A 23,695-nucleotide genomic window follows, 5' to 3' on the forward strand; every position below is an offset into this window, starting at 1 on the left:
AATTTACGTAAGTTAGTGTCTAATACGATAAAGTGTAATCAAATATTGTTATTAAATCGGTCTTAATTGGAATTTATGAGGCTGGAAAATTAATCGCCTTAAAATTTGACTTATACAAATGAACTTTCATAGCTTGCCTTTTATAGTATTTTAATAATCTGTGTTGTAATTTAATCATAAAATAAGATTAATTGAGAGTATTTAATCATGAATATTATGTGAAGAGAAATCAATTGAAGCTTAACGTAATATAGAATACACTTACTATAGAATATTGTAATAAGGATATTTGATATTATATCTAGAATAAACAATAGACCTTAGTTATATTATTATTCTTGTATTAGCTTAGTTCTTCAGAAATAAATATTGTATCTAGATAACATGATACCAATCACATTATTTTGTTTAGTAGCTTAAAGTACTTATGATTAAAGACAGGAAAATTTAAAATAAACACCATACTTATATTTTGACCCATATTCCACTATTTTTTTTTTTAATATACGAATACGATATAGGAATAATCTTGATTAATTTTTATTTTTATTACAAAAATTTTCATTTTAATACATACAAGTATAACCATATCAGCGCAAGTTACGTCTAATTTAATTTCTTCTTCATCTCAAAATGTCACGCTCAAACTAAATATAACTAGATGGTAAGTAATATGAGCTTGGTTCCATAAACTCGCGATAGTGCTGACGCGTTTGTAGGATCCTCCGTACATTATACGACACGTGTAACGAGCTTTGGCATATAGAATTTTTTATAAAAGTTTACGTTACGAAGCTACTGGATTAGTTTATAGTGTAATATTATTTAGTTTTATAATATGACATGGCATGATTTTAAAAGAGCAACTATGGAGTTTCTTGCGGGTTCTTCTCCATAGATACTGCTTTCCGAATCGGTGGTAAATGTTAAAAATATGTAATGACGCTTCTAAAGTGCTTCTAGAAGAAAGAAGTCTAATTGAATAAATAAATGTTTGAGTTTAATAATACATAATAATAATAATAATACCTCGCGCTGGCCCTCACAGCGTATGGGGAGCGTCCCCCGGGTGGCGGATGGGGGAGCGGTCGGTAGTACAGCCTAGCTACGCTACCGGCTAAGGCCGATGGCCTCGCTGACCAAAGAAGGGTGTGGTCCTCCAGCATTTCGGGGGTTGTGCGAGGGGCTGACAACCCCTCCACATAAAAAATCTAATGTTACGAAACTGACAACAAATAAAAAGAGACCCGGACCCAATTACGACAACCAATGGCGTGGAATAACGGATAGCCGATTTGCCTCGTGGAATGTAAGGAGCCTCTACCGACCTGGTGCCATATACCAACTGTTGACAGAACTTAAGCGATATCATATTACCATAGCTGCGTTGCAGGAGGTTAGATGGCCTGGAAACGGGGAATGTGCTCTGGATGACGGATTTATGCTATTTTATAGTGGCAACTTAGACGGAAAACATATTAATGGAACTGGATTTATGGTAGCTAATAAAAACGTCTCAAGTGTCCTTCGGTTTGATGCAATTTCTGAGAGAATATGTGTACTAAGATTGAAAGGAAAATTTTCCAATATAACCATCATTAACGCTTATGCTCCAACTGAACTGGCTGATGAGGAGACCAAAGATAGTTTCTATGACGACCTTGAAAATGTGTATGAACAAGCACCTCAATACGACGTTAAGATACTTTTAGGTGATTTTAATGCCAAAGTCGGGAAAGAAGAGGTATTTATGCCAGCAATAGGTAGACACAGTAAGCATGATCGATCAAACGACAACGGTATTAGACTAATTAGTTTCGCCTCCTCAAAAAATATGGTCATCATGAGCACTGTGTTTCCTCATAAAAACATACACAAGGGAACGTGGAAGTCACCTGACGGCCAAACAGTTAATCAGATAGATCATGTTCTCGTGGATAGTAGACATAAAAACAGCATTAAAGATGTTAAACTTCTAGAGGTGCTGATTGCGACAGCGATCACTATATGCTGATAATTAAAGTGGTTGCAAAAATTAACATCGCGAATTCAGACTCGAAAGGCAATGGACCCATAATTGAAACAGATAACATAAGAGACATAGAACTGTCAAGTAAATTTCAGATTGAATTAAATAATAAATTTAATAATTTAGATATAATGGATGATGTTGATGCTACCTGGGAAACACTTAGTGGAATAATAAGAGACGTAGGGATGAAAATATTAGGTAAAAAGAAGAAGCGAAAGAAAAGAAAATGGTGGACAGATGAGTGTACTAAGATATTTGAAGAGAGGAGAAACCTCAAAGTATTGGCCGAGCAAGACAATCAGTGGATCGAAAGCTATGAACAAGTACGAGCTCTAACAAAAAAGGTTATCCGAAAAGCAAAACGGCAGCACATGGATAATTTGGTAACTGATATGGAATGCTTGATCCAAACACAACAATGTAAAAAATTTTACCAGGAGATAAGGTCTGTCAAAAAAGGATACAAACCAACATCACAAATCTTAGCAGATTCCAACGGTAACCTCGTAACTGATACGCCCACACTAAAAACTATGTGGCAACAATACTTTGAAGGACTCCTGAACTGCCCAGCTCCTCAGCAAAGAGTAGACGCTCCAGGCGAAATACAAGATGAAGGAATAGTTGACCCTCCAACTTTTCAAGAAGTACGGGAAGCCATTTATAAATTGAAAAATTATAAAGCCCCAGGTATTGACAAAATACCAGGGGAGTTGTGGAAATACGGCGGCAAGACCACACAAATAAAACTATTTGAACTCATAGGAAAGATCTGGGATCTGGAACGTCAACCAAAACAATGGAATACAGGAATCATATGCCCAATCCACAAAAAGGGAAGCCGAAGGGAATGCTGCAACTATAGAGGCATAGCTTTGTTACCATCGGCGTATAAAGTTCTGTCCTACGTGTTGCTACGGAGATTGCAGCCATTAGCAGAAAACATTCTGGGTGACTATCAGTGTGGCTTTAGGCGCAATCGTAGCACAGTAGACCAAATCTTTCTCCTAAAACAATTAATGGAGAAAAAGTGGGAATACGCACAGAGCATTCACACGGTCTTCGTAGATTTTGCTAAGGCGTATGACAGTGTAGATAGACCCGCTTTATATAACATCCTAAGGAACTTTCAGATCCCTCCAAAATTGGTCAGGCTTGTTGAAATGGCTACTCAAGAAAGTAATGTAGTAGTAAGAGTTGGAGCTGAATTCACGAACGAGTTTGCTGTCATAAGCGGTCTGAAGCAAGGAGACGCTTTGTCACCTCTACTTTTCAACCTTGCGCTCGAACACGTCATTAGAAAAGTCCATGACCTTAATGGTGGAGTGACTTTAAACGGGCAGTACAAGGTTATTGGATATGCCGACGATCTCGCAATGGTAGGGGAAACGAAGCAGCAAGTGACGGAGGCTGTAGCATGCCTTAAAGAAGAAGCCGCTAAGATTGGGCTTAGTATTAATGAATCCAAAACGGAGTACCAGCACATGCGCCGTTATAGAAACACGAGACAAAAGCGGGAAGATCTAACCGTTGGAGACACCATCTTTAAGGGCGTAGCTACATTCAAGTATCTTGGATGTCCTGTAACAGACACTAATAGTAGAGAAGAGGAGATCGAACTACGTGTCCAAAGCACTCTTCGGTGTAACGCAGGCCTTCATAAGATACTTGGGTCCAAATTATTGAGCAGACGTACAAAGTTTCGAATCTATAAAACCGTGATAAGGCCGATTCTTATGTACGGCTGTGAAACCTGGACGCTCACCCAAAAAGAAGAAAAGAAGCTTCTCGTAACGGAACGCAAAATACTCCGTAAAATATTGGGCCCGATACCCTTAAACGACGGTAGCTGGAGAATCAGAACCAATAAGGAGCTGGAGGAACTTTTTGCTGCACCAAACATCTTAGGCGAGATTAAAGCGCATAGGCTACGATGGTTGGGCCACGTTCTGCGGATGGGAGATGATCGGGCTGCTAAGCGGGTTTACTTGGGGCGTCCCTCAGGCCGACGGCCGGTTGGCCGTCCTAAGTATCGCTGGGCGGACCAAGTGAATAACGATCTCGTGGCACTGCGCAGAAGAGACTGGCAAAACATCGCACTGTGCCGGGACAAGTGGCGTCTTTTGTTGTCGGAGGCCAAGACCCACTTTGGGGTCACTGCGCCAGATAGTAAGTAAGTAAGTAAGTGAGTTTAATAATATGTATAATGTATATGGTATGAATTAAACTCAAATAAGGGCTCAGATAATATGAAGATATGTTTTGGTTAATTATTTATTTATTTATTTATGCTTTATTGCTCAAGATAAATTACAAAATGAGACTTAGCCTAGGATACATTACAACAAACGGCGGTCTTATCGCTAAATAGCGATTTCTTCCAGACAACCGGTTGTACAGAGAGAAATTAAGTAAAGGATAGGAATAGGGCAGAGCACAAATAAATATATACATACAAAAATAAAATAAATAAAATAATAACAACATAATATACAAGCCACAAGAATGAGATATATAATATACATATGTTCACAAATATATACATACATACTTAAGAGAAGAGAAAAAAAAAATACCTATAGGTATAAATATATCTAATAAACATACTTAATTCTGTAATCACTATACTGGACGTATTATTAATTAAGTTAAAAAATGTTAATTAAATTTCTTTTTCATACAGTACAAAAAGCCCCTTCGAGTTCGATATAAATTTTATTAAATTCCAAAGAAAAAGTATTTATAGTATTATAAATGTCGATTCAAACACTTTTTCCAAATGTTGAACGCAGAAAGTTATTTCTAAAACGCAATGCTTTATATTTATTAGTAAGCATTTTTTGAGAATCTTGGAAGTGGGAATTTATTACTGACACCTGCCTGCTTTTCTTAGATCGTTAATAAAACTTATAAGTGGTACACAAGATCTTGTTTGCAGTTTTACAAAGTTTCTTCCCTTGGTAATAAACCTCGTCGAGAATTTTCCTTGTTTAAAAATTATATTTCCATTTTATCTGTTGCACTTCTAACCGGGATAAGTTATAGATTGTATGCCACGATATATTTTATAATGCCTTGCGGTTGAAAAAAGAAAGTTGGTACTTTAATTTATAGGATAAGTTACTTTGCTTTGTTCAAACTGATGTATAATAATCTACATATAATAAAATACATACTACAGTCCTTCTATTAATTAAGATATTAGGTATGAATAGAAATATAGTTTTTAATAAAACATGTTTACATAATTCACCAAATATTTCGGATCGAGGCCTCACTCCAAACAGAAACAGCACTCCTTCATCCATCCCAACACATTTGTGGTTTCGGGAACATGTTATTACTTCACATATTAGTAAACAGGATATCCCCCGAATAAATAGATACACGTCCGTAGCAAGTTTAATTATAATCCCAGATTTTACGAGCTAGCCACTTTATAGCCGCTTACCCCAATACTTTTGCGATCATAAAACGTACCTTCATGTTACGTAAACACTACGCAACGTACAATCAATGCGGTTTCGAGATTATTGGCTAAAAATTTGTTGCGAGTGGTTTGTTTATTTTCTTAGTGGATTCAGTAAGCTTCGGCTTATCGCTCTCGGGCAGGCGGGCTCATACGAGCGGCCACCTCGTGCTTCTATTTGGGATATAAATCATGAACACACATTTCCTTCCTACGAAATTCTCAAGGCAAAGAATATAATATATTTTCGTAAACGCCATTGATAAGAATTATAAGTGAGTTGGGAATATAGATATGAATGGTAATTGGATTGCTAGTTTAATATATTAATTTTATCAGGTACAAATTATCTACATGCTTGAAATATTTCGTAAATTAAATATTATAATTGGAAATGTTATGGTGGGTTTCCAAGTAGCTAGGATTTTTATCATAGGTTGTTTCTATTTATCATTGTATGTTTATAAATAATACATTAACGTAATACAAAAAGAGAAGATACGGTACTTTAACATAATAAGTGACTTAATACGTTATTACCGATATCCCTAAAAAGCATTCTACGTTTCTATCTATACAATGAATCAATTTAAAAGGAAACAAAACTCCATTTAACATATTTAAACAACCCCAGATACACATATGCATTTTACAATTGCTCTATATATTGTGTTACATAACGTCTTTACCCGGCCATACTGCTGTTGCTCGCTCGAGTATTTTAGATTGTATTTTATACTTAAAGAAACGCCCATTGTCCACACTATCCGACTATTACGATGGCTGAAGTGGAAAGTTTGTGAAAGAAAATGCCGCGCATACACAAATGAGCACCTTCATTTTATTCTAAAAGTACATTCGTGAAAAGAATAACAAGATTGTAATTGTATTAAACACGTCTATTTTGGGGTTTATTTTATGACTAGTGGTCCGCCCCGGCTTCGCCCGTGGTACATATTTCGCAATAAAAGGTAGCCTATGTCCTTTCTCGGGTATCAAAATATCTCCATACCAAAATTTCATGCAAATTGGTTCAGTAGTTTAGGCGTGATTGAGTTACAGACAGACAGAGTTACTTTCGCATTTATAATATTAGTAAGGATTACATTTTATAACATACAATAATAATAATTATTCATAAAAGGAAAAATTGTTGACACAATTTTTAAGCAAACTTTGTATATTTGTTGTAATTTAATACACATCAATTTGTAAGTAATTAAAGTAGTAAATTATAGTGTGTGCCTGCAATAGGTACACGTCCAATAAACTAATGGAGTGATAAAAATGACTCACAATAAGGTTAGTTATCACTACATAGTATAAAACAAAGTCGCTTTCTATGTCCTTATGTCCCTATGTCCCTTTGTATGCTTAAATCTTTAAAACTACGCAACGGATTTTGATGCGGTTTTTTTAATAGATAGAGTGATTCAAGAGGAAGGTTTTAGTACATAATTTATTCGATTTTAGACAAAGCGGGCGAAGCCGCGGGCGGTAAGCTAGTTGTACATAAATATCAGGCTTGCCTTCAAAGAACGTAAGTATAAATAAAACTGAGAGAGCGTTATAAAATACTGAAAGCTTTAAAATAATATAATTTTATATTGTAATAAAAATTCTTTAAAGAGCGATTTAATTTGATCTGGATCTAGTCATTATAAAGGTTTCTTTTCTAATATTTATTTTTATGTGACTTGAAATGAACGAGGTATATTTTTTGAGGTTTTATGTCAATTTGATAATTATGATTCTGTTTACATAAAAAAACCTTTTTTTTACAATTTCAATACAAACATTTATAAAATCATAATGATTTAAAAGGAGAAACGGATAAATGAAACAAACAAATCGTTCAATCAGAATTGTTTGTTGATAAATTGGCGACACATTTACCGAAATCGATATCGTTTTATACAGATCAAAATTCAATTCAGAAAAATGGGAAGTTATAAAGGATAAATCACGGCATGAATTTATAAGGAATTCAAAAGATTTATAATGGCGACCAGATCCGGGTATATGGTAAATGGTGAGAGTATTCCCTTACAAATTGAAAATCAATGAACCGCGGAATTCAATTTCATATTGAAAGCCATCTCTCACGTTGCCTAGTAAGGCGCCGAAGAGCTCTTCGCGATATCTCTTTGACTCCGTTTCACACATAAAGCCCGACATATGCGCTTAAAAGGCATTCAACTAGTATATAGGGTCTTTTAAAGGCGCTCTAATTGAACGCTTACGAAAAGCAATTACGTTTACATTTTATATTAAAAAGCAATCAACCTTTATAAAATTCATTAGATTTGTTTCTTTAAATATTCAGAATTATATACACTGCATGCTCTATATCAAAAGGTTAAGCTGTTAATTTATTGATATTGTTCATATTATAATGTTTAAAAGGAAACGTTAATATAGTACCTACTTTTGTACATTAAGTTAAATGTGGATCTTTTAATTGGATGTTTTGAGCTATGGCGGAAAATTGTTGAATTTTGAAAGGGTTGGATTATCTATTGTCTGTTGTTTATCCACTAGATTGCTTAATTTATTTGAATATAATATCACCAGTTTATGTTTTACTTGTTTAAGATTGCCCAAAGGTTCAAATAAGGTAAAGGCTCCTAATACGGCGGTAGTCAAAATCGCTTCCTAATACGATGGTATTTCTATTTTCGAGTTTTATTCCTGTTTTATAAATTTTAAGTACACCAAAACGTAAGCTATTTATTCCAAATTTATTACTCCATGACTTAACTAACGTTTGCAAGTATAGCACATAGACAACACAACAAGATCAATCAATCTGTGTAATGGCATCGACATGAGAGGTGTTTCCATACAAACGCGAAACAACAAAAGTAAGTACACTAATATTTATAAACTAAGTTTTTCGTATTAATAAGCCGTTCAAGTTTGTGTATGTATTGTTTATTACATTTTCCTACTATTACACTCACTATTTAAATAGCTTGTTTCATATTTGTAAGTCATTTTCTACCCAAAAAATAAGAAATAAAATACCGCCGTAATACGATACAGATTTTATAGATTAATCATAATACGGTGGCATAACTCCGAAATAGGAAAAATACTGGGCATGTTTAATTGTTTATAACTTTCATTTTATTTACTTATTGAATTAATTCCAAGATTAGTTGAAATATTTATTAATCTGATAAATTAGAAACCATATTCTGCGGTATGTGTTCTTAATTAGAAATCCAGATAAATATGAAAACGGTTGAGTACAAAATGTTTGTTTCTTAGAAGGGGTAAAAATAGGAAGGTGTATTTTAATGTATCACAAATCATTTATTTTGTATAACTGTTGATTCGAGTTTGACACATCTGAGCCAAAAAACTGTTATCATTTGATAAAGCATTTACATTCTCTTGTTTATCGAATTTTTGATGGGTCAGAATTAGGATTATTAAAAACACGAGTAGTTTTCCTATTACGGTGGTAGATATTTCCAGGTAACTCTGTATTAGGTTATATGATCTCCTATTACGGCCCTAATATAATATAACTTAAAATTACCAGATTTAGGGTTGCGTAAATAAATAAGAAGTGTTGTGTCTTTTTTTGTAGATTCTTAAAATAAGAATAGATATGCGTGTTTTTTTTTCGATAAAACTAAAAGCATAAATGAAACACATTAAAAGTGAATCAACGTAATCAAACCAATGGTCAATGAATAAAAAACTTACAATTTACTTTACTAACACATTCCTATTATTTAACAAATATTATTTGTACGGAACTTCAATGAATATAATTTCTGACCCTCCGTATTAGGAGCCGCCTACCGCAGTATTAGGCTCTGACCAAAATCATACCTCCGTATTAGGGAAAATCGACCTGACTATTTAAATATTTTTTTAAAATAAGAAATATCATGAAAATAAACATAAACTCAACAGCAATACAAAATTTAAGTTCCACTTTTAACGATAAAGTGGTTTGGCACCTTTAGAAAGACTTACAAATGCTTATTTTTGATACTTACTTTCAAATGTTGCGAAATACCTCCGTATTAGGTGCTTTTACCTTATATTTAGGATTTATTTTATCCTAACAATAAGAACATTTCATAATAGTAGAGGGAGAACGTGACAGCGAGGCGTTTCTTGTTCTATACCATTACTATAAATTGTTCTGTGAAAGCGAAGTACATTGGTTGCTGATAAGCCCATATAAGTCTTTGCAACTGTATAATTAAATCCTTCGCTTTTTTCGCAGCTTTATTGTTACAACTCACGCGATATATTGGAAAATACTTTTTCTAATCCGACGATAGTTGGCATGTGTAAAATAGTTTAATTTGAGGTTAATAAACACATTTCATGAAATATTCGCCAAGATTTTGTTCAAAGTTATTTCTTTGATTAAAGTACGGGAGACAGAAATAAAGGAGAAAATTTACGTTTTGCTAACTTTCTTCCTGTATATTCTCATTCCTATTTACTCGTAAAATTAGCAAGACGGTAACCGTGATCAAGTGCTTTCACAAATCATTGTGACATCAACGTTATTGCAACGAGTTCTCTGAGTAATGTCCACGACCCAGTAGGTAAGAAACCTATTTTGTAAGAAATTCTTCCCCCGTGATATATGTTTCCATTCTTCTTTACTTCGAATAGTCGCTTTTTCCGACACTCTTGTATAGTCAATTTCTGTTGTCGGAGTAATAAGGCTATTCGATTCGTAACGTAATATAACAAATTAGATATTTTACATCAGATGAACTAAAGTGAATAAAATAAATAAGAAACGATTCACACAAAGAATTATTTTACTTAGTTTGTTAAAGGAGAATGGCAAACTCCCATAGGACTCTGGGCCTGATCGTTACACTGATGATTTATGGGTGATTAAATAGATAAAAATATACAGATTCTATGAATATAATAATTATAGATCTTTTCTATGGGATAGCAGAGATATTGGGATATTGATTAAGATCAATTTTGAATATAACGTTACTAAGGCCCTTCTGCCATTAGGTACGATACTTCTAGAATACGATACTCGCGTAGAATACTACTTAGATATTTGCTGGCTACCCGATGCTCGCATATTATGCGACTGAAAAATGACTAAATTCATCATTATTGTGCCTCGTTTTTGTGGACCGACGTTATAATAATAATAATTCATTTATTTATTGCAACAACAGTTACGTCGTTATGTCGAGCAATCAGCAATTCCAGTGACGAAGAAGCTCTTGCAGTTTTTCTTTTTCATAGAAATAGAAGACGCCAACGTAAGAGTAAGAAGTTCTGGATTCATCCATATATTGAAAGAAACATAATTTGTAGAGTTTTTGTAGCCGAACGAGAACTACAACATGATGATTAAATATTTTTATCTTTCTAACGAAGAGATACGCGCGAGAGTCGAGACGCGATGCAAAAGCGACCGATACGGTGAGTAGTGCTATACCATAGAGGAAGGATGTATGTGCTATACTAGTCGCGGACGTGTAGGATACCAGTAGCGTAGTGTGCGAGCCTACATAAAAATGTATGTGAGATACTCCGCGGCGACTAGTCTCCGAGACTTGCAGGATACTTGAATCGCCTATGCATATCGTAATGGTAGAAGGGCCTAAAACTTCACTCAAATGTCAAACAACAAACATAAACAAATCACTCATCACTGACACAATTATGATTAATAATTTGACAAATATTAATGGCCAGCTACCTAAATAAAAATGTTATAATTATTATTGATTAAGTAAAACATGTTTTTTATTTTATAGAATGATCTAAATAAATTAAGATATGTGTTAAAAATAAGTTAAGTTTTGCTTCTGATTTATAAAGCATTTGAATTCAATAAAATTAAAAATAAAATATAGACATTCATTCGTATTAATCCACATATTAATCGATATATTCGACTTTTTTACTCCTGACAACACTGACAATCTCTGCTTGATAAGACCGGTAGTCATAGAAATCTAAATAACAATGCCGGTAGTGAACACATTATCTTTTTTTTCAAAGATTTGTTTTCCCATAGAATCAGAAGTAAATATTTTACCAAGAATTACTAAAAATAACATAATGAATTTTAAATATATTATGATTTCTGTAACAGTTAGGCCCAGTTTCGCCATTCTCCTTTATTTATAAACAACATCTATTTGTTCCGAGAAAATATTATAAACTACTTTTTAACTCTGTTTTCCGCTATAGTAAGTTGTTAAACAAGTTTAAAGGAAAATTGGGTTCAATAGGTTTTTTCTCAATAACGAGTTCAGTTTGATAAATATTTGTTTAGGATGGAGCACGAGCTGTGTATAATTTTGAACGAGGCCCCAGGCATATACGCGTCAGCACTTTGTTTAAGTGCCATATATGATCTTAAATATGGGGCTTTATTGCTTTTTTAAGGTAAGAAAACCTTTTGTTTTTGTAGTAACGTTTGGAACAGAAGTACCTTAAGGCCGTGTACGCGGTCCGTGCGCTGTTTGGCTCAAATATGTGATTTTTCAAACCAGATTGTCCATCAACCACTTATCTTACAAACATATGAATTACTAATAATTTTAGGAAATTTTATTGTCTATATAGTTAGTTAAGAGTTTTTTTCAATTAATACAGTATTTGTGAATACCATCAAGATAACTGAGCCGATGATTACTTGATTTCGCTTTTAGTGTCAATTTCGAAGCTAAAAATATCTGAAATCGCTGACAGATCTAACACACAATTTTTTTAACTAACTGCAAAAATCCTTATTAAAATAGTTAGTTAAAAGATTTTTTTATTTTGGACTCCTAACTTACGAAATTAAAATCCGAACAATGTGAATTTTTTTAGAAATTATAGTCGACAAAATGATTATTTTCACCAAGATATTTGACTTAGTTTAATATAATTTTTACATATTGCAATAAAAGAACGTCTTACTTATAAGATAAAATTTAAAAAATCAACTAAGGTACCTCTATTATTTTTCTACAATTTTTTTTAAAGTACTATAAAACACTGCGCGCGACCCGATTAAAATCAGTCGGCAGCGAGCCTTTCCAGAGAGAGGACATGTTGCTCGGCGCTCTCCTGTGGACTTATGCTGTTCATAGTAAAAGGATAGCGCAAGCCGCGATCTATCGTAATAGATCGCGGAGATTTTGACTTGCGTTAAATTGAATAAGCCCTCTTAAACAAGTCCAGTTTTCCTTACCAACAAATAAAGCCAAAACTATATATTATTATGATTAATATTTTGCTAAACAATACAAAATAGACAAATAGATTCATCAAACTAATCTAATATACTGTGAACAATCTTGTTCATACCATTTTCAAGATATCGTATGAGAGGAAGCTACAGCCGGGATGAAGATTGAATCTCGTCAAAATAATGGCGTCATTCGAAATTATTAATTTAGTTATCGACGAGGATATACCGCCATTTTCTCGGAAAGGGATAAAGCAAATTGAATTATATGGTAGGAAATTGGTCCGTATCAAGAGAAAGTTTATCTCCATCTATTTGAAATGTTTGATGAAATGTACAATTGTGGCAGGTTAAGAAGATTATTTTCTCATTTAATTGCTTATAGGATTTTTATGTTGCGACGACTTGAACTTTACACTCACTGATTCATTTTTATAAAGATAATGTTTTTGTCAATTCAGACTTTTTGATTTTGAAATTAACACTTATTACGTGTTAATTATTAATATACATAAATTATTTAAAAATGATTGAGGGCCTCGCATAAACGAACATATTTCGTTATTGGAATAGATTTACTAGTTACTATTTTGGCTGATGAAAAAAGTAAGTTGACGCCGACCATACACTCATAAGATTACCTATACGCTTGCAAAGTCGCTCAAAACTGTGATAAAAATTTAAGGCTTTCACCTTGTGCTTGTAATGCTTAATCCATACTAATATTATAAATGCGAAAGTAACTCTGTCTGTCTGTCTGTTACTCAATCACGCCTAAACTACTGAACCAATTTGCATGAAATTTGGTATGGAGATATTTTGATACCCGAGAAAGGACATAGGCTACTTTTTATCCCGGGAAAATGACGCAATCCCGGAAATCCCACGGGAACGGGAACTATACGGGTTTTTCTTTGACTGCGCGGGCGAAGCCGAGGGCGGAAACCTAGTTCTAAATAAATAATCAGCTGCAACATAGACACAAAGCTACGTTGTAAATTTATATAAAGACGGGTAAGACAATGACTAAACTACAATGCATTGTGTGACAAATCTTCTGTACGTGAACTAGTGCTATGTTAAACTTGGTGTAGCCAACAATACAATGAAAGATCCTATTCAGCAGAATGCACTGTGAGGGATAATGTACTGTTTCAAAGATAACTGAGAAATATTATCGCATTATAACTTACACTTGAAGCATGAATTTCTTGTCCTTTGCTACGAGACGTACAAATCGCGCCTGTGTTTTATTTTATATATTAGGTACAATAATTATTTATCTCTTGTATTTTATTTTGACATTATTTCCGTGTTTAATATCTACGAAACGGTACGAAAATTAAACGGCAATTGGGAATTGATATATTATTTCATTGGAAAACGATACAACTGTGATATAATTTATAAGCAATATATTCAAAAAACTGGAACAGGAAAAACAGTAATTTGACCGCTCTTTAAAAAGCCTTATTGAATTAAACTTCCGCATCAACAGATTTCATTAAAAATCTACGTGATTTTTTTATTGTTTGTATCGTTAATGTTTTCACTCGTTTTTGTACCTCAAAAGCAATTGAATTAATGTCACGGTCCGGTACAAATTACTCGGGCAGTTTAAATTAACTTGTTACTCTCGAGGTCGACTTTGGCCCTAAACTTGCCTAATTTTGTGAGCTCAACATCAAACTCTACTTCTCTCATATTACCCTGTTTGGTCCCGCATGAATTTTGCACACTAATTAGTTCGCACGATGTTTATTTTACTTAAGTTTGCGTATGCTACAATGATTTATGGCTACGACGAGTGTTTGTTGTTATACAAAATTTGTTGTTTGTTTTTGAGTGAACCCACATAGGTTGAATGTAAATAGGTTAAATAGTTTCTGAATACGAAATACGTTACCTTTTAGTTTTTGAATCCATATTTATACACATACATATTAGAGATACAATTTGTGTATTAGGTTTTAAATTTGATTATAATTATGAAGAAGGTACGCTTGCGTTTATTTATACATATTTATTCGAATAACCTTATTTGTTATAATCAGTATATTTATTCTAATTTAATTTTAATTTGATCCCATTCAATGTTTTAACATTATTTTTATTATCTACATAATAATATATGTACGTATTCTAAAATTATCCCAATTTACAAATAAAACGATAAATGATATTAAAAATAGATACTTACTTGGTAACGAATTATCGATGCCGCATATAAAATGGATTCCATCTTTTCTAATTTGTCCATATTATTTTCACAAAAATTTCATAAATGATTTTTTGCAATTACTTCAATTGAAGATTAATTTATATTACGATTTCAGATACAAATAACGTTTTGTGATATCACTGTTATCTATTTTTGAATATTTTGATACAACATATTGATATTACAATAAGACGCCATAAAATTAATGAAATTTAAACTTAGGTATAATATGCACTTCATCAATTTGTTTAACATTAATTTACGTGCTTTCTACTTAATGGCAGTGTACATTTTAATATCCTAGTGTCCAGTGAAATGTAATGAATAATAACCATGTTACATGACAATAACTTTTACAAACTTCATCAGTTTTAAATTATGTTCTAAACACGCTATGCTCAAAGCGAGTTAAAATTGGTGCTAGTTTATCCCGTTGTTCAGTTTATAATGTGGCGCTGTGGCTTAACTCACCACAAGGGGTTAACTGTTTTACTAGTTTTTAGGGCGGGTCAGTTTAACATGTTCAACTGCACTGAAATTGTTTCCAACGCTCGCACGCTCCATGCTCGCAGAGAATTAAAAAAAATAAACCGAAATATTCCATTTTCAAATTATTAAAATAGTTTGTATTAGCGTGTACCTACGGAATGTTATTAACTGGTCGATTGGTTACGTTCAGTGTTTGGAATTTGAGCTTTTATGTACTTACATAGATAATAAAACATTCCGTTTACAAATAATTATTATGAGTTTTAGCGTACATATATTATAACAATATATACTTATATAGTACCTATATAGTGTGTTTTGTGCTAATATACATATATACATGCTGTTATACGGGATTATAGTCTACATAATTTGAATTTCAGTACATATCCATTTAAATACCACTTTCAATCATCTCAAAACGAAATTAATTAAAGGAGCTTATACCTAGTGGAAGGCCAGTGGAAGGTCATGGACTGTAGGGCGTCCCTTGAAACTAATTTATAGCTGGAGTGCTTAATTAAAAGTTTATAGCTTTGTTGTAAATGCCAATTGACATACGGGTAGGTAAGCCTATTATTTATGGGTAGGCATATTTCTGTACTGTATTTGCACTATAAAAAGATGTAAGTGAAAACAAAATATATTTTTCTTATTTTATTAAACACTTCAAGAAGTCAACGAATAAATGAAGTTTTTTTTTATAGTGATAGTCTGAACGTAAAGGTAGTCTTTACACTTCAGTAAATTGTATTAAACAGGCTCGTCGGTGCTAACGCTAAAACAACATACAATAACACATAATTACACAGCATAAATCCATGTTTTGTGTAACTTCCTTTACTCGTGTGTTCGGTAGCGCCTCATTCGCTCTATGATTTATGGTCTTCGAAAGGCTTTAAAAGCGGCTTTCACTTTCCTCGTGATTTATTATCCAGGAGTTAAGTATTTTTGAAATAAAACAGTACCCATTGAAAACCTGTGGCGATCAATACCTGTCAAGCCCAAAAAATTCAATTAAAAGGGCCGAGAATTTCTTTTATTGGATAAACGGAAGGCGCACGATTTAAAATCGTGTGAAAAGGTTTTTTTTCGCTTCCAAGAGGTTTTGCTTAATGGACTTTTTTCAATTAATCGATATTAGGATTACGAAAACAAAGTTTTTATATCTACTGGTGTAGAAAGGTCAAAGATTGTAAATTATATTACACAATATTTTAAGTGTGAGATAACGCAGATCACGATGAATGTTGAAGTAGAATAATTGTTTCGTCAAATGAAAAACTTGGTTTAACAACAGTTTAACTGTTAACTCTATACCACAGATAATATAATAGGTACTAAACTAGTATCTATACATAATAGAAAATTGCGATCATTAAACTTGTTTATAAACCGAAAATATTCGATGTTAGCTTGTTCACCAAATTACTTCGATACCCATTATTTTTATACCCTCTTATCAATATTTTTATTTACTTTTAATTATTTGATATCTGTATCAAAAGCTTTCACAAATAAATTAATGACGAGTTATTGCTTGAAAGCTTTTTAAAATATATTTTTCATCATTATTTGCGAAATAACGACGTCCCCATTGACCTCTGCTACGAGGCAGAAGGTAATCCTCTGAAATATTTAAGAGAATTTCACTTAAAGTTTTATCATTTCACTATATATTTATTTTTGCCAACAAAGTTCAATCCTTTTTACCAAAGCATAAAATGCTTCTTCGTGTACAGCGAAAGATTCAATCCGTTTTATTATTTTTGATGTTTTTTTTTAAATTACGTAGAAACAATTTTACAAAACTAGTTTTTAAGCTATTGCATAGCTTCTATCGCAGGCCTTGAGCGCGGGTACCGAATCTAGAAATTCCGTAACGAAAAAACCTCACGCTCCCCACTCCGACGGGCGGAGGTGTGGCTTGAAGGCATGCTATGCAATAGCTTTACCGCGGCAGTCCCCGAGTGCCACTCATTTTTTTTTATTAATATTTTAATACAAAATCTTTTATATTCACTCTTTATATTCAATGTACTTAAGTATCAAAAAAGAGAACACATTCTTCTGTAATAAATCGATGAAGTGCCTTTATTTTTACAAATTGTATTAAACATCTTTAATTCTTCAATGTATTATAAATCTCTTATTTTCATTTTCACCTTACGTTCCCACGTAGAACTAACCATTTTGTCTCTATAAACATCTAAAACTACTGAAAATAGATTTAGTACGTAGTCTTCAAGCAATGAGTTCGTTTTAAAAAAGGTCATATAGAAATTAATTGATTAATTTATTATTTATGATATTTCGACCTCAAAATCATAGAGATTGAAGTTCCTAAATCGATTTAATTAAATTCTGATTAAAATTTGCCAAAATTGTACTAAAACGTTTCGGGTATAAAATGATAAAGTCTACAATTATTTAAAGGTAAATTATGTAGCATTAGTTTTAAATGTTGTTTGCGAAGTTTTAAATGGTTTAAAGTAAAAGCTACGAGAGAATATTGTAGGGATCTCTCCTGCCGCCTTTCTGAGGTACTTATTATACCAAATAGGTAACAAATTTATAAACTTAGCTAATTAGACGGCAACTTGGCCCGAGTTTCACGTTTACCGAAAGTAACAACGTCGTTGGTACACTCGTGATTTAAAAATAACCTTAAAAACAGTCACTTTAAGGCAGTTTTTTTAGACCTCTTTAAGATTTCAGAAATTTACAGAACTTGATGTGGCCTCATTTCATATTAAGTATATTAGTTTTTAAAGAAATTCTTGTTTTGCTTAAATTAAATGCATGCATGAAAATTTAAGTTACGAAATAGGTAGGTAAATTAAATTACACATTATTAAAATATACCTAAATTGAAGCAATGACATAATGCAAAGGGCTCAGTGTAATGATAACTCAGAATTTTATGACGTCACATCATGTCGAATTTTTCAATGTTTGGAATTGATGAGCACAATGTGCAAAATTTAAATGTAGTACAAAAACCTACCGCATTGTTTCCCGTTCTACTGCAACATCATTATTTTTAGCGCGTTTTCATTATTTCAAAGCTACACTTAAAAGCTTGCATCACAAACGCTTGTACTTAGAAAACTCCATATTTTTGGTCACAAAGCGTCAATCATTATTTGCGCTGCGTGTAATCCTATGATATTTTCGTATGTAGGGAGTAGGGACGATACGAGGAATTAAGCAACGAACGGACAGAATGACGGGTTTGTAGCGTGACAAGGATCATTTTTAGGCTGTTACTTAGTGTCAGAATGTCGTATATTTTTAGAAATTTTATAGGTACTTTTAAATGACAATTCAGCTTGTTTGTATTTGTGCTTATGTTTGCAAATTAGAATTTTTCAGTTCAGTCTATTTATGTAACTAAAGTTTATATTTGTTTTGTTTTTCTATAAATGACTCACATTATGTTTTTTGAGGGTAAAACAATCTGTCATATTGTATCAATTCTTTCCTTTCAAGTCTTGTCCTTGTCTGAATTCCCTTTTTCAACTGATTGTGTATCATAATGTAAGATATAAAATGATACCTTTATACCAAATTTATACCAAAATGTAAAGAGGGAACGGTGAATGTGGTGACAATAATGTATAGGTAGTTCAACTAAGTATCTACTGACGAATTTGAATGTCTAGAGGTTGCGAATTTATCTGAAATATAATACACACTAACCCACCGCTAAAACAGTGGAATTTAGGCATAAATACACTGCATTATGGTTTGTGGAAGTCAGACATAACCAATCAACACCTTTGTAGCTAAGCCTGATTGTGCATGCGTGAACGCTTTTCCCTAAAAAAGGACAGAAATACTGTCTCCTGACCTCTTTTTTAAATTATACAACTATGTAAGAAATTAAGATTAATTAATGGCAGTTGAAATGCCACTGTAATTATGTAAATTAATTTTATATTGCAATGATTTGACCGGCGGCTGGAGCATCTGTTGATTTTAAATCAAGTACGTGACGGCACCAACATTTGCATTTGTATTGCATTTTATAGTTAAAATTGAAACGGAATGTGCATGGAATAAATTATATTGATTCTTTTTTGTGTATGTTCTTAAAAAAATAAATTGATATCGATAGTAAAATAATGCTTATCGATTGAATACACATTTGGACACGTCAGTGCCACCTGGCATAATGAGAGTAGCATATTTGTACCTTCTACTTAATATTATTAGGCTGAGTTTGATTAAACGTGATAATCTCAGCAACTACGAGTCCGATTTGAAAAATACTTTCAGAGTTAGCTAGCCCATTGATCGAGAAAGGCTTATATCAATCATAACACTAAGACCAATAGGACCCGAGCAATGTGGTTAAAGCCACGGGCACAGCTAGTGGATAATAAAATCATAATGCACTTCGATTAGACAGTGAACATACAGAATGTGTAAATTTTCTAACAAACACACCTAAAATCCATTATGTTTAATGATAATAGGAAATTTTATGTTACAATAAATATTCACATTACTCAGAGAAATTGTAAATTACTTCTTAAATAAAGAAGCTGGAAAGTAAAATGAAAACAAATAGATGTTGGATATTTGAATATGAACCTTGTAAATTTTAACAAGAATCGCTTCCGAGAATTTGGAGCAGATGTTATATTTCAACTATTAATTTACCTACATCTAAAAATGTTATTATGTTATGATCGTCCATTGCTTTAAGACATTTATTAATAACTAGCTGCGCTTCGCGGTTTCACCCGCGAGGCTACGCTCCTGGCGTACCTATAATATATAAGCCTTCCTCGATAAATGGGCTATTTAACACTGAAATAATTTAACCAATACTTCCTGAGATAAGCGCGTTCAAACAAACAAACAGACAAATAAACACTTCAGCTTTATAATATTAGAATAGATAAAACATATAATTAAAAAAGAAAATATAATATGCTATATTATGAGTGACGTGGATGTACGGATGTATAAAGAACAGATAGTTAAGCATTATATATTTAATATTTTTTGAGTTAAATTCAAAGGAAAATATATATTTATATTTTACTAGTTTTCCGCCCGCGGCTTCGCCCGCGCAGTCAAAGAAAAACCCGCATAGTTCCCGTTCCGTGGGATTTCCGTGATGAAACCTATCCTATTTCCCGGCGTAAAAAGTAGCCTATGTCCTTCCCGTGATTGAGTAACAGACAGACAGACAGAGTTACATTCGCATTTTTAATATTAAGTATGGATGTCAATATGATGTGTATGGACATTTTTTAAGTAAAGAAATCTTGCATGCCCGTGGGGAAGGAGCCCTGTGTTATCTACCTTTATTTATTTTTATTTTACATCATTTGGCAAACATTTTGAACACAACATTCAATTATTTTTGATAGATACTACCGACCTAATTACGTATGTACTTATAAGGTAGGTACTTACTTCGAACCAAATTGAAATATTAAAGATCTAACGTTTCTCGTGAATCATTATTTTTGTTTTATACAATTGTTTTGAAATTGAACTTTTATGTTCAATATTATTTTCTCTTAATAAATACAAATAACGTAGGATTCATATCATACGTTGAAGGTTATAAACGTGTACGAGTAATGAGTGCTGTCACGGCGTAGGCGGCATCCTGTATCGATGTAAAGCTTTATTGTTTATTTCTATAATATTTCTAGAAAATGTATGAGTATTATTTATCTAGAAAAAATTAAAATAATTGCCGTTAGTGCTGATAAAGACGGTACTCTTCGATAGATTGGGAAAATGGATATGGCAAGACTAAAATTCCTGAGAATGAATATCCATTGATAATGAATTCGTAGTATATAATATTATAACTGTTTACTTGGATTCATGACATAGATTTCAGCTTTCGAAGACGATAATTATATATCTGGGTAATTTTGTCTCAGTACCAAATAAAATGGATTTTTGTTAAGAAAACTAGGAGATCTGAATCTTAGTTCAACGGGACAGCGCAATCTTTTGAAAATTTATAATTTTACATTTAGTTCTCAAATCGAGTTTCGAAAAGTCCTATCACAAAAAACCTACAAAAAAACTGCATGGTAAAAAAATAAAATCAATGGATCGATTTAGTCTACGTAATACCGTAGATAATATAATACTATACTAGTACTTATATACCTAAATTATATCATTAGTTGAACTTGAGGTTCATTTCTATGTTAAAAATAACTTACTTTTATTCAGCATTTTCGTTTTTACGTATTTACGTTGCTGAAATTGGCTGAATGCGCAGACCTCAGCCTCGTAATGGGATACAAAACAGACTTTTACGTTCGTTGCACTGAAATAATTTAACTGGTGGTCTTACATCGTGATGTGTTCAAAAAACGTATTTGTGTAGGTTCCATTTTATTCAGTAAATTTACAATTTTACACGGATTTAATACCCATTATTATCCACGTCAGCAAGACACATGTCTTACAGGAATAATAAAATTTAATATAACGTTGCATATATTCTTAATTAAACAATATTGATTTAAATTAATAGCGCCTACATTCAATTAATTATCAGTAATCATAAGTAGGAAATGACAACATTCAAAAAATCTAAGCAAAAAATTATATTAAGTCCGTCGTGACATAAATAATAATACTGATTATGTCATGTACTTACTTTAAGCTATATACGAAAATAACGGGGTAACTCATGAAAAATCAATTCGCACTAGATCCAAAATAAAGCTGACTCGTTCGAAGTCTGCCCTCATCAAACATCAAATTATTGTCCAACCGCACAAGTCAGTTTTCATGTTTGCGACACCGTTGACTCAGCATGATACTACATAGCTTAAGAGCGAACTATTTTTAAATACTATAATATTATCTTTTTTTACAATAACTATGACATGTTGGTTGTTCTAGATTTTTGTTGTTATAGATTGCTCTGGCTGGATCCCAGTCGGCTGAGAGGCCAGGCGTCGGTCGCTCCGGTAAGGCAGAAGACGCAGGATCGATCTGGCCTTGTGATCAAATTTTTTCTATTCTTTAAAAATTTCTCAGTCAATATTACTGTTACTACTATAACAATTGCTGTATAATCGATACTGAAATGCTGATAAGCATCAAGCGTATATAGTGTGTGTATGTTGATTTATCATGGTGATGCAACAATATTTTTTGTATCAACGAGAACAAAAATTTAATGGTGAAATTACCTGGTGACCTGTATTACAGGTTTACACACCTGTTTAATGTAACTTATATACTGTATATGTACTGGAAAGAAAGAAATAAATTATTATTATAGTGAAATTACATGACTTGGAAAGAGCAAGTTGACATAGTAAAGTACACATATTTGTGCATAACAGTCGTGAAATTGTAATTCTACGTATCTGCACACCCACCGATAATAGGTTAGATTAACTACAACTATTACAGGTATATCAGACTCCTACATTCCTTTAATAACATTACCACATCAGCTATTCCGTGTGATTGAGCACAAACACAGTTTCAAGTGCAACGTACAAATTTCCAGTTATTTGCAGTTTCAGATGAAGCAACGCAGAGTCATATCTCAGACTACAAGCCATCGCTTGCGGGGACGCGTCACGTACATCTCGCGTCAATTTATCAGCTATCGCGCTTGAAGATCCACCACTGAGTAAATTATACGATAGAATCCACATACTCGTACATAAAACATGATGTATGGTAAGTGCTCTTTACACTATTGCTTGCGATACATTTTCAAGTTCTAGTTGAATGGGAGTTTTCACTTCGTTTGTGACACCAATAATTTTAATTAACCTACTATAGTATAATTTCTATATATTTGTTTTGCTTTAATTCATTTTAAAAAAACAATGATTACTATACGAGCCTAATGATAGCCTACAATTTTTTTATTTTCTTTTTTTATTAATTGCTATATTTTTTTTCTTAGGTACCTAATCTTTTTAATGGCTACAATATAAGCAGTTTTTCCACTCTGTATATCGATTTTACCTTTAATCATCACGTTTACAAAAGCGGGTTCTCAGTTTGCCCAAAGAGAATAAAAATACTGATTCGGAAGTTGAGTTATTTGAAGATTCTAGCTTTGTAGTATCGGATTATCAACGTTTCAGAACTAAGTGCTTTTCTTTCTTACAGTTTGTCTCTCGAATTCTATGTCTTATTAAAAACGAACATAATGGTTGTATACTACGTGGCTTTTATGTTAAAAACCATGATATTTGAGTTATTATATACTAGCTTACCGTCCGCGGCTTCGCCCGCTTTGTCGAAAACCTAATAAATTAT

The 23,695-nt window shown here is 32.8% G+C and overlaps 1 protein-coding gene across 1 annotated transcript; it reads left to right on the forward strand.

The window, feature by feature from the left end:
* Positions 1-1,126: 1,126 nt before the first annotated feature.
* Positions 1,127-2,014, forward strand: LOC123693690 (craniofacial development protein 2-like). The gene has a single exon (XM_045638884.1). The coding sequence runs from the start codon at positions 1,127-1,129 to the stop codon at positions 2,012-2,014; it is 888 nt and encodes a 295-aa protein (XP_045494840.1).
* The last annotated feature ends 21,681 nt before the right edge of the window (positions 2,015-23,695 follow it).

The sequence above is a fragment of the Colias croceus genome, chromosome 8, assembly GCF_905220415.1.
Source record: "Colias croceus chromosome 8, ilColCroc2.1".
Classification (NCBI taxonomy): domain Eukaryota; kingdom Metazoa; phylum Arthropoda; class Insecta; order Lepidoptera; family Pieridae; genus Colias; species Colias croceus.